This window comes from Macrotis lagotis, chromosome 1 (assembly GCF_037893015.1).
Source record: "Macrotis lagotis isolate mMagLag1 chromosome 1, bilby.v1.9.chrom.fasta, whole genome shotgun sequence".
NCBI classification, from domain to species: domain Eukaryota; kingdom Metazoa; phylum Chordata; class Mammalia; order Peramelemorphia; family Peramelidae; genus Macrotis; species Macrotis lagotis.
In genome coordinates, this window is record NC_133658.1 from 217,703,199 (window position 1) to 217,715,629 (window position 12,431).

The window sequence follows — 12,431 nt, forward strand, 5'->3', positions numbered from 1 at the left end:
TTAAAACTAAGTCACTATGTGACCTGCTAGGATCCTTATGTTCAATTTAGTGACCCTCATTTCTGTTTGAGTTTGACACCACTGGACTAGATAATTTCCAAGATTCATTTCTCCTTACATAGACTAGTCTTATTTTACAGATATTAATAATACTTAGCATTGATAAAGTGCTTCAAGGTTCTCCCAATACTTTCCACATTAGCTCTGCATTATTTGACCTCAAAACTTTGGTGAAAGCAAAGTCCTGAATTCTGGAATTTAGAGGAAATTTGATGTAGATACTTGGGGAGCTGATACAAACACAAGTTTTACTATCATTTCGTTTAGCATGGACCACCCATTAATAACTTCATTATGATCATTGTAAACTTTATTTTGTTTAATAACTTCATACAATATAAAGTTAACAATGATCACAATCTACCCCATGATCCTAATGACATTTAACTAGGAATACTTAGCTAAGAAATCACATGACAACACTAGTACCTAGTATTTAGATATGGAGAAGTTGCCAAAAAAGCTTGATGGCAATAACACACAAAACCCTGTAAGAATCTATAACAGACCAAGAGCCCAGTGATCCCACCCCAAATGGCAGAATCCAAGAAAATAGATCCTTAACTTGGCAAAGGATTGGGGGCAAGATCTTTTAGAGGGTTTCTATATTCTGATTGGGTCTTCCACTGTCTTCGCTTCAGGATTACTAGACTAAGTTTAATTCTACCCCAGAATCAGTTCCCTTAGGCAGGCCAGGGAAATAGTTGTCAGAAGAATGAAACTAAAAAACAGCTGGTAGAATCAGCAGAGGAGAGGAGGGACAAAAAAGTAATGAGCCCCAACTATAAGTCCGTGGATAATAGAAAGTTATTTACAGCTGGAGGCCTGAGTATTGCCTCTGTTGTCTTTGAGAGAAGGAGTAGGATCCAAGGTCAAAAATTACTACTTTTAAACCCGTCTTCCACTGAAGAAGGGAGTAGTAGGACTAGGGACCTGGCACTTCATGGGTGGGAAGGGGGATTCCTCTGAATGGTTTTCCAGAGTCACTGAAGTTGGGGGGACATTTTGGGCAGCCTCTGAAGGAATAGGAAAATAAGAAGGGGCATGTGTAGCCTAAATCTTCAATGGAATGAGCTGTTTATTGCAGGCTAGTGGCTAATTGGAGGGCTTCCTTAGGCTAACTGACCATTCACAGTTCCATCAAAATCTCCTGAATGGAAAAATTATCAAAGTGCTAGGAGAGCCTATTAGAAGCAAGGTGGTATAGGCAGGTAACCATCTCTGAATATACAAGTAAGCTTGGTGAGAAGAGGCTGAGTCAGTTTCTTTGTCTTCTGAACGTGAGTTTTTATATTGGTGCGTTGACTTACAGCTACCATAGAAGGGAATAGGAGCAAAGCTGGACTTGAGGCCAGGAAGTAAGTAGCATTTGGGCCAGAAGATCCTGACTTTAAAGCTGACAGCCCTGTAAAAAATTAAATTCTTGTTACAGTTATCCTCTAGGCAGAGTTTGGAGCATAAAAGGACTGCCTGCAGAGTTGCTAGAGTTATGCTAACCACTGAGTCCAGAGGCCCCAACTTTCTGATCTTGAGTTTACTTAGGCAAAAATGGACAGAGGTTCTGGACTCAGGGAAGACTTGAAGCAATCATTGAGCCCAGGAGGCAACAGCCAATAACAGGAGAACTAGGAGATAAAGGTTGCAATGGAGATTGTTGGAAAGGGCTTCTGTAAGTGGTGGGGAGGAGGACAACTATCTGAAAATGAGGTTGCTATTCATTGTCTCAAGGGTACACACCTCTCTTTTGAGGACATCAACTGAGATGAGCTAAGGCTTGAGCTCTCTAGGTAGAAAATCCCAAAGGGTTTTGTGCCATGATTTCAATTTAGGTGCTTGTAGCCACATTAGGGAGGGATTAATGTCAAAATCCCTTTGATAGGCTGAAATAGTAATATGAGAGTGGGAGTTTTATGTAGCTCTAAGTCCTTTACTGGGCTGACTTTCCTTCTTCCACAATTTCAACTTTATATGTAATCCATATGATTTCTCCCTCCCTTACCCTTTGATACCTGGTAACTGGAGTGGGGGGACAGAAATGTCCAGTTTCTATGTCTTCCTTATGCCTTGCCTCTCAAGGGGAGGTGGTTACAAGGGGCCATTCAGAGAAGTAAACAACTTAGTCCATATGGGACTCCAGGAGCCGCTCAAGTATTTAAAGATAATTCTTTTGAAAAGTCCATGATCTTTCAAATAGTCCAGCAGCTTGAGGGAAGTTCAGAAAATAAAACAACTAGCAGATGTCCTTTTTGGACCTTCTGGTAGTGCCTTTGTCAGTGTTTATGGCAGTTGAGGGGACTGAAGGGAGCCACAGTGTTTTTCATGAGACGTTCAGTAGTTGAAGCTGCATTGGTATGAGAATAATGTAGTCCAACAATAATTCTGTGCAAGGGTCTATCAATGAAAAGTGCAAATGGGGGAAGAGCCCAATATAGTCTATATGTTATAACTCATGCTCTCCATAGGCAGAGGGAACAATAAAAGATACAGTTCCTGACCATCCAAGCAGTCATAGAAGCCCCTGGGTGAATACTGAAGAGACCAAGCCACTGGGCTAATGCAGTGGAATTCAAGTTTCCTTGCTCCTAGCAGATAAGAGGACTGGGGTCAGGCAGGAGCTTGTGGGTGGTAGTCACTCTGAGAATGTCATCAGCTACAACATTGTATTTGGAGGTGAATGTCCTGACTCTTCCAGTATGCACAGAAGCATGTGAAATTCTTGGGGATATATATTGGGAGATCCATCCAGATATGCATTCCTACATATCAGTCCTGCCGCAGACCAGGTGTATCTGAATGTTCTGGTTCTGTTTAACCTACTAAAGAGCATAGAGTTTTGAGGAGCAGAAGGATCAAAGGCCTGGCTGACACCAGAGAGGCCAGACTTGGCCCAGGACTGCAAATAATACTTGTCCTTAGGCTGACCCAAGTTTTCAAGAGATATTTTCCCTGTTCCAGAGCATAATGGGGACTGGTGCAAAGGATGGTAGGTAAGCTGCTAGGCAAGAGCTCTATAGTCAACAGTGCCCAATAAGCACCTGTATTTTGAGGAAGATTTCCTGCCTTGGGCAATTTTTTGCATGGGAATGTTTTGCCATAGACTCCAGGCATCATGGGGAGAGAGAAACAAATAACCTCAACAATAAAGTTTTTTCCAGGGGACACCAGAGGCATTGCTGTGGCAAACTGACCTATGATTGCTGCTTGGACAGGGCCCCAGCTGAACTTGCTGAACTTCCTAATGACAAACATAATTAGAAAGTAGCAGGGCAGATATGGCCAGAACCCAGACGTAATAAGCTGTTGGGCACCTTTGAAATCATTTGCTGCCATCAAGTCAAACAGCTTGTTCTGGATTAGCACTGGAATGTGTCTGCCTCCGCAAGTCCAGATATAACCTAAAAACTTAACATATTATGCAAGACTTTGGTGGGGGGGGGCTTATAGCCTAGCCTCTGATGGTCAAGTGAAATGTTATCCACAGAAGCTTTGACAGTGTCTGCCCTATGACCACCTCTAAGAATGTCATCAGTATTGTATCGTTTGCAGAGGCTCTCTGGTATCAGGAGGTCCTCTTTAAGTCCTGGTGCCACAGGCATGTGGCAAATGGCCCACAGGCAAGTGTGTGAATGTGAATTGTGAGCCTTCAAAAGTAAAAGCAAATTGAGAGTAGCTCCAAGGGGAAATAGGAAGAGAGGAAGACATTAAAGTTAACACAATCAATCACAGCAAGTCAGTTACAAGCATTTTTATACCCTCAGTAAATTCTTAATGTTAAGCAAAGGAACCAGGGAACAACCTGATGAAGACTCCTATAATCTGTGATATACCATTCATTCTTCCTTGCTTTCTGGATCAGCCAGATGCCTGAATTGAATGGAGATGCTGAGACAACAATAACATTTTCATGCAGTAAATCCGTAATAACCAGACAAAATTCCTCTGTCTTGGGGCGGCTAGGTGGATAGAGCACCGGCCTTGAAGTCAGGAGTACCTGAGTTCAAATCCAGCCTCAGACGCTTAATAATTACCTAGCTGTGTGGCCTTGGGCAAGCCACTTAACCCCATTGCCTTGAAAAATCTAAAAAAAAAAAAAATTCCTCTGTCCCTTGCCTAAGTCTGAACTGAGAGTGTTAGCAACTTCCTAATGGTTTCCAGTGAACATAGCCAACTCTTAGTATTAGAGCTGAAGGCTGAAGTCTGAAACTGATGGCTCATAATAGCCAAACCTGTGTAGTGGGAAAAGAGAGGTGATTCCTTAGGTATTTTGAAAATTAGTGAATTTGCCCACAATTGTGTGAACAAATCTTTACACTGGTTTGATGTTCCTTGATGAATGTCAGGATTCTCAGGAATTAACTTATGAATAATGATGGCCAAAAAGGGCTATTTTCTGCAAGAGGCCACCAAGCCCTGGGTCTTGCCATATTCCTCTGTCCATTTTTCCCCTCTAGGGTCTTTTGACTTTGCCATTGCCAGAACACTCAATATTGGACATGATGCCAAAGTAGTAGGGTATCTTTTTTCTTGTTCCCAGGTGGGTGAAAGAATTTTGACTACTGAATGTCTTGACCCTCTTATTATAGGAAGAGAATACAAGTGAGATAATACTCATTTGCTAGCTTTTAGTAAGTCTTAATTTTTCTCAGTCTCAGATGAGATGATCTCTACTATTTCTTTTAGATCTAAAGTTTGTGATTCAATATAGGGTAATGTTTCCTATAGCTAAACTTTTTTTAGTTTTTGCAAGGCAATGGGGTTAAGTGGCTTGCCCAAGGCCACACAGCTAGGTAATTATTAAGCGTCTGAGGCTGGATTTGAACTCAGGTACTCCTGACTTCAGGGCCAGTGCTCTATCCACTGCACCACCTAGCCGCCCCACTGTAGCTAATCTTAAATGACGAGTATTGGCAAAAAATTGGAAATTGAGGGAATAACTGATCAAGTTGTGGTATATAATTGTGATGGAACATTACTGTGCTGGAAAAAATTGTGAAGGAGATGGTTTCAGAAAACCTTAGGAAAACCTACATGAACTGAATCAAAGTGAAGTGAGTAGAACCAGGAGAACATTGAATATAAGAGCAGCAATATAACGATAAGTTGTGAAAAACTTAGCTACTTTCCAAATTTGTGAAAGACGTAGCACAATTCCAAAAAAACTGGTGATGAAAAATGCTGTCCTTCAAAGAGAGAACTGATGAACTCAGAATACAGATTAAAGCATATTTTTGCCTTTTTTTCCTTTATTTTCTTTTTTCTCTCATACTTTTTGCAATATGGAAGTATGTTTTACATAACTTCACAGGTATAATGGATATATTGCTTGCCTTGTGAGTGCCTTGGGACAGGGAGTGGGAGAGGACTGAAAAGAGGGTTGGAGCTCAAAATTTAAAAGTGAATGGTAAAATAATAATATCCCAAAAAAGAATTTAGAAAGAAAGAAATGACAGGAGTTAAACATTGTGTCAATGGCTACTGAATGAAAAAATAAACAATCAGGACAGTAGTACATAAACTATAACAACACTTAAGACAGAAGAAAAAAAAACAAAGCAAGGCTCTGAGGAAATGAGTAATTGTTGTTTGTTTTATTTTGTTATAAAGGATTCCTTCGGATAATGGTTGTTAGAAAATGACTGATGTCAAAACTTAGATTTTTTTAAAAAAAAAGAAATTCTGCAATGTGTATATGTAAAAAAAAGGAAACATTCAGAAAACTGCACTAAAAATGAATTTTTCTTATTTTCCACGGTAAATAGAAAGCAGTCTTTGTTAACTGACTCCATCATAATGATTTGCTTAATTTTATTATTATTTAAATATTCTAGACGAAGACAAAACCCAAAAGAGTAAAAGCTCTCTACAATTGTGTAGCAGATAACCCTGATGAGCTAACATTTTCTGAGGGGGATATGATCATTGTGGATGGTGAGGAGGACCAAGAGTGGTGGGTGAGTATGAAGAAGAGAAGTTGTTTGGGAGGATGGTTGAATTGAATGGCCTCTTGGTTTTTTGACCCAGTGATCCTTCTTCCTCTCCCTTGCTTTATGAGCCAAAAAAGTCTGCTGTAAGACTGAATCAGTTTGGTTTCATCTCCTGAGCTTCCTTTTCCTGTGTAGGATTAATCTGACAAATGAATGAATGTCCACAACTTGGCAATTAATGTTTCCTAGAAACTCAAAGGCCTTGAGGCTCCCTTCTGGCCCTCATTTACTTCAAGTACTACTCAATTTCAGTCCACACTTGAGCTTCCTATTTTCTTGATTGATCCCCTGTGATTTTTCTCCTTGACACCAAATAAACAGGTCAACACTGAAGAGTTACCGTAGATTGTCAGGCACTGGGAGGTTTTTCTCCCATCTTGAGTTCATTATTGCCTACTTGACAGAAATAAAACCTTTATGTGTGAACTTGGCTTAGCAAAACATGCTTATCTAAAGTGTTCTATTATCATAGCCATCTTGCTATGTTAGGGTAATGATAATTGTAATAAATCTAGCACACTGACAAGATGCTTTAAGGTTTACAGAATGCTTTTTTCTTGTAACAGCTCTGTGAGATGAGAAAGTTAAGCCTTGGGAAAGTAAAATGCCTTGAACCATGATTATAGGGCTAGTAAGTGGTAGTGTCAAGACGACTCCCAATCACACTCTAATAGGATCCTAAGATTTAGAAGCAGAAGAAACTTTCAAAACCATCTAGACTAGGGTTTCTTGAACTAGAGTCCATATGGCAAAAAAAAATAATAATAATCTTTATTTTTCACTAACTTCTAACAGAAATTTAGCATTTCCTTCAGTTATTTAAAAATTCTAAGAAGGAGTCCATAGCCTAGTCTATGTAGTCCAAACTACTGGAGGGGTCTATGGAACCAAAAGATTAGGAAAGCCCCTTTTATATATAGTGAAAATTGAGTTCCAGGAAAAGAAATTACTTGTCAGTCAATTCAGATACTCAAATATGTCTGTGATCTTGAGGATTTGGAAGTTCTAGCCAGTGACACAGATGACAATCCATCTATGCATGCAACCTATGAAACCCTTGTTTTCACTTGACAGCCTAAGGATACCGGTAGAGTACTCTGGCTATCCACTGGTCATCCTTCACCCTTGCTTCATGATCAACTCATCTTCTCTTCCATTCATGTTTCTTTAATGATATCTTTTTATTATTCTTCAAAGTGTCCCTCATGGTTGGATGATATAGTTAGCTTCTCCTTCTCCCTCTGTGGAATACTAGTTTTCATTTCAAACTCCAGAACATTGCAGAGCTCCTGGTAGATATCTGTAACCTCTCAGCAGTTTAACCCAACCATCCAAGCCCAGATGATGGAGGATATCTATTGCCTGAGTTGGCTTATTAGTTTCATTATTTACTTATTTATTAATTGGATGAATAATTAATATATTATATATAGCACATAGTAATATGTCTTATATAAGGGCATTTGGGAGTAGTGAAAAACACCAAAAGGTCTGAGATTGGTCCTTATATTTATCTCCCGTTTTTTAGAGAGTTAAACAGTGAATGGGATTGGTTCTACTGTGTAGATGCAGATTCTCTTCTCAGTATTAGGGATATATGAGCTGTGTCTCAATAGACCACATCATCAGATATTAGAATTAATATGGTGGGTTGGTGATCTTTGCCAGGTCCTCATTTTTGGTGCTCACTTTGGTGCTCTCCTAACAGTATAATTGTTTCAAATTTTCATTTCAGATTGGCCACATTGATGGAGATCCTAGTCGTAAAGGAGCTTTTCCTGTATCATTTGTGCACTTTATTGCTGACTGAATGACTACTGAACTAAAAATAGGAAGAAATTTCTCATTTTCATCTTATAAAAGTTGACATTTATGTCTCAGATTCAACACTGGTTCCAAAACTCTTACCAGAAAAACCAGTTTCTTGAATTGTATTCGTACTGTAGTCAACCTTCTCTAATGCCATTGTTCTATTTTCACACCTTGGACACAATGTTTATATACAAATAATTTTTAAGAAAGTTTTGTTTTCTTCATGAAACAATCATTGATATACTTTCTCAAAGATACATATTTTGCATTTTTATTTTTAAAGGTGAACTGAAAAAAATAATTTTATCTCTCATCTCTGATCCCAAAAACCAGCAGAATTCAGTTTACCAGCTTAAGATAAAGATATTTATTTTGAAATAGGCGGCCTGGAAATAAGTCCCTCTTGATGTGTCCAGGCTTGATTGGGAGTTGTAACTGTTCATGTGTTTAAATTTAAATCCATGAATCTCAAAGCATCTCAATTGTCCAGGGACCCAGTGTCAGCATTCCCTATTGCTCCAGATGCTTTATGGCCCAGCCCTCCTCAGCTAAGATCATTCCTGATAGATGGGCCTGAGTTCACCTTTAAAGGATGTTTATTCCTTTGAAATCTTCCCTGTGCTCACATTTAAAACAACTTGGAGGTTTCTGCATTACCTTATTCTAATTTGTGAGGTTGAGAATCTCTGTATCATTATATGCTGCATGTGTGTATAACCAGTTTTGGAAGTCCTTTATGTAATGTTGATCCTGAACAATTGTATTCACAAGACTACTGATGGTTACTTCAAATCCATGGCAATATTATCAGTTAATTCAATTCTAGGAGGTTATAAAAACTGCATTTCCTGAATTTGGTTTTAAACTAAGGATGATGGATTGCAAAGCAGTTCTTAAAACCAGTTATATACTTTTGATGTTTTAGAATTTGCCTTCTTAAACTTATTTAATCACCCAGTAACACCTGTACACACAAATAGAATATCGTGGTGGACCATACTATATTTATCCTGTGTCACAAGGGCATTTATTCAAAAACTCACTAGATACATATTAATTGCTGTTTCCTGTTAAGTGTACCTCACTGCCTTTCCTTTCAAACACAAAAAAGCGCTTGTTTCCTAACTCAACTGAATGTATGTGTATTTATCTAATATACCAGTATGAACAGTAGTTAACAAGGTCTTAAAAATAATTCTGTTCATTTGTCTCTGAACAAATATCTAATAGATACCAGGGGATGGATCTAACACTATAGAACATCACAAGTCTCACATCCATTTGAATATTGAGTCCATTGTACCTTTCTTGAACTTATGCTACAAAAAGTCAGGTAATGAAGACTAGGAACAATAATTAAAACTTGGTTACCTGAGCTGACTCACTAATAATAATGGAATATGTGAATTCTATGACATGAATTTCTGACATGAGAATTTTGAAGCTTTAAGGTAAAATACATAAGACAGTGGCCACCTGGACTTTTTAATAACCATGAAAATATCTTAGAGATTGAGGAAGCTTCAATTAAGGCTAAGACAGTTGTTAATGACTTCAATATGTTGTAAATGGTACACTTGATTGTGATATCCTGTCTTTTATCATGTGAAAAGCTTGCGTGTATAGCTTCTTGATGTATTAATTCATTTCTGAAGCCACTAAAAAAGTGAAAAAGAAAAAACTGGAATGAATTACAATGTTTTTGTTGTTTGAAGTAGATTTCTTTGTACTTTTCAAAGTTCCCAGTAAAAAAAAAAGTTTAAATCTTATGATTCTAGACTTAGTTTAGCACGACATTTATGTTTGTTAATTGATGGTTTCCATTTTTGGTTTTAGAAATATTTTAATTCCCTGGTAAGATGCAAGAAAGTTAACAGCCCTGTTTTGCACAGTTAACTTCTCCTGTCTATTTTAAAACAGATTCTCCTAGCATATGAAACTTGCAGTCAGCCTTTGGATGATTTGGTGCCAGCTCTGAAGTAAAGTCAGATAATATCAGCCTTTGGATTCTGGTCCCAGGCACTATTCAGTCAGGTTCAGTGGTATGTGTCTGGGATACATCTTGGCATTTTTTAAAGCTCTAATTTGGTGGTGCTATTGTGCAGGTAATTAATATTATTCTTGCCAGAGCAGAAATACATTTTAAATACTTTGCCCACTACTATCCTTTGAGGAATATTTGCCCCTTTTTGCAGCAACAAAGCCAGGCAGAGATAAATCTGAATGCATTGTAGATATCTATTTATATTTAAAGTTTACTTTTCATAAATTTCAACTGCAAGACTGATGTTTTGTATTTGCTATTCTTCATCAAAGCAAACTTCAAGGAATGTGATGATTCTGAAAGTTTATGCAGTCTGTTTGCTTGCTGTGGTAAACTGTTTGAAAAGGAGTGGATGACACCGAATCTGCAGCGTAGAATGCTATTTGAGATGTATAATATTCAATTCATTCATCTGATTATTTTGGTGTGGTTGCAAAGCAACTGTATATATTGTAATAACCAAAATCAACTCTTATTTTCAATGTCCTGAATGCAGTGATTTATAATTAGAGCATGTTTCAGAAGTTTACTCCTCCAGTCCTTTGGCTGGAATAAAAATAAAATACTTTTAAACTGACTTACTTTTCTTAAATATGCTCCTGTGTGTAATCTATCTATCCTTATTATTAGATATATTGAAAAGATAACCTAGTATTTTGGAATGCTAATAAGGTAAGGAGTGTAAACTAGGTGAAATAAAAAATCTTGAAAGGATCCTCTACTCCCATAGACCCAAGGTCTGCCTGCCCACTGTGGCATCCAGGAGGAGGTCCAACATCCAGGCTTTGCCCTCCTCAGCAACCCATGGGCCACAAAACCAAGGCAGGAGAACCCAAGTCATTAGATTAAACTGTCTACCCTCCCTCTCATCTCTCATCATATCACTTCAGTAACAGATGGTTCTAGAATACATTCAAATTTAATAAAGGGAAACTAGGTTGCAATGTTTATTATTCCTTAGTGCTAAGTTGGGTAAGCTAAGGGGGGGGGGAAATTTTGGTATGCAAGCTTTTTATAATCCAAGCAGAAAGTTCACTTCATTGAAATGCTTTGGAGAGCTTAGAAAATGGTACATTTGTAGAGTTGAAATTTTAGAAATGCATTTTCTTTATGAAACTGAAGTGAGGGTCCTTCATGCTTTAGTGGAGATAAAAGTTCACCTGTTTCATTCTGAATGCTGAATTCTCTCAGATGAAGTTATTTATCTTCTGCTTTAGCAGGAACTCATGACTTCTCAGATGTTAACACACTCAAAAAGCTGTGGCTAAAACTTTGCAAATAGCTTGTGCTTGTTCCTGTATTATGAAAAACAGTAAAAGGACAAAGCTAGCATTATTAAAAGCACTATTCACTAGTTTTAAAAATACTGAGGATTATGACCTAATAATTTTCCCAAAGAGAAATTGTGACATCACCCCAGACCTTGAAAAACTAAGCAAAAAGTTTTAGTTTTGTTTCTTGTTTTGTGTCAGCTAGTCAAACACTGGGGGCAGGATCAGAGGATAGGGGACAGATGAAAATAAGCCAGTAGCTTACCAGACTGTTAAACTGATACACCCACAGACTACATTCTTCATAGCTTGCATCTGTGGTCTTCAGTGCCAGTAAGCTTTTTCCTGCTCCTAGACCATCATCATAACATACCATCCAGATGATTAAATACAAAGCAGAACTTTCACTGGATCACATCCCTAATGTGGACTCTCTAACTTCTCAACAGATATATATATATATATATATATATATATATATATATATATGTATGTATGTATATTAATAAAATACTATCCTAAAAAAGCTCCCCCCACACCATGAAAGGGGTAGCCTTATTTATCTTAGCAAACCTGCTTCAAGGATCCCTGTGACTGCAGTTGCTGAGACGAACTAGTCTAGCCTCTACCTAGAGAATGAGTCCATACTAACTCCTTCAAGGAATCAGAGGAGAGAATAAAGCTTTCCCTGATGTGTTTGCTCAGTTTGAATAGCCCTCCCAGAGCACTTTGATTTGCATTTCTAACTAACCCAACCATGTGATATTTGTATGTTTTATCCCTCTGGCTCTAGACTGTGAGTGACAAAAGGGCAGGGACTGCATTATCCAAACCAATGAAGTCAGTATTTTCAAGGAGCATTCATTTATTTTTTAAAAATTTCATGTTCCTGGCGGCTAGGTGGCACAGTGGATAGAGCACGGGCCCTGGAGTCAGGAGTACCTGAGTTCAGATCTGGCCTCAGACACTTGATTACCTAGCTGTGTGGCCTTGGGCAAGCCATTTAACCCCATTTGCCTTGCAAAGACCTAAAAAAAAATTCATGTTCCTTGACACACAAAATTGTGCTATTTGTATTCAAAAACTGACAAAAATCTATGAATTATTTTTAGTGTTTTCTATTCAATAGCATGTTAAAAAAACTAATATACTTATCTCTGTGAGAACTTAAGTCAACAGAAGCTAGAATTAGATGAGTTAGATGAGATGGTTTATTTGCATGTGAATGCAGAGATCCCTTGTATTGATTCCATGACCCTT

General features: G+C 38.0%; 1 protein-coding gene across 5 annotated transcripts in view; it reads left to right on the forward strand.

Annotated features, from left to right (window-relative positions):
* The window catches only part of ASAP2 (ArfGAP with SH3 domain, ankyrin repeat and PH domain 2), a 326,404-nt gene extending 314,805 nt beyond the window's left edge, over positions 1 to 11,599 (forward strand). For 3 of the 5 annotated variants that reach the window (XM_074209626.1, XM_074209625.1, XM_074209629.1), the window contains 2 exons: positions 5,889 to 6,011; positions 7,780 to 11,599. In XM_074209626.1, the coding sequence (XP_074065727.1) occupies positions 5,889 to 6,011; positions 7,780 to 7,854 (198 nt within the window). In that variant the 3' untranslated portion in view covers positions 7,855 to 11,599. The remainder of the gene's footprint in view (positions 1 to 5,888; positions 6,012 to 7,779) is intronic. The other 2 variants (XM_074209628.1, XM_074209627.1) reach the window with 1 other exon arrangement.
* Positions 11,600 to 12,431: the final 832 nt, after the last annotated feature.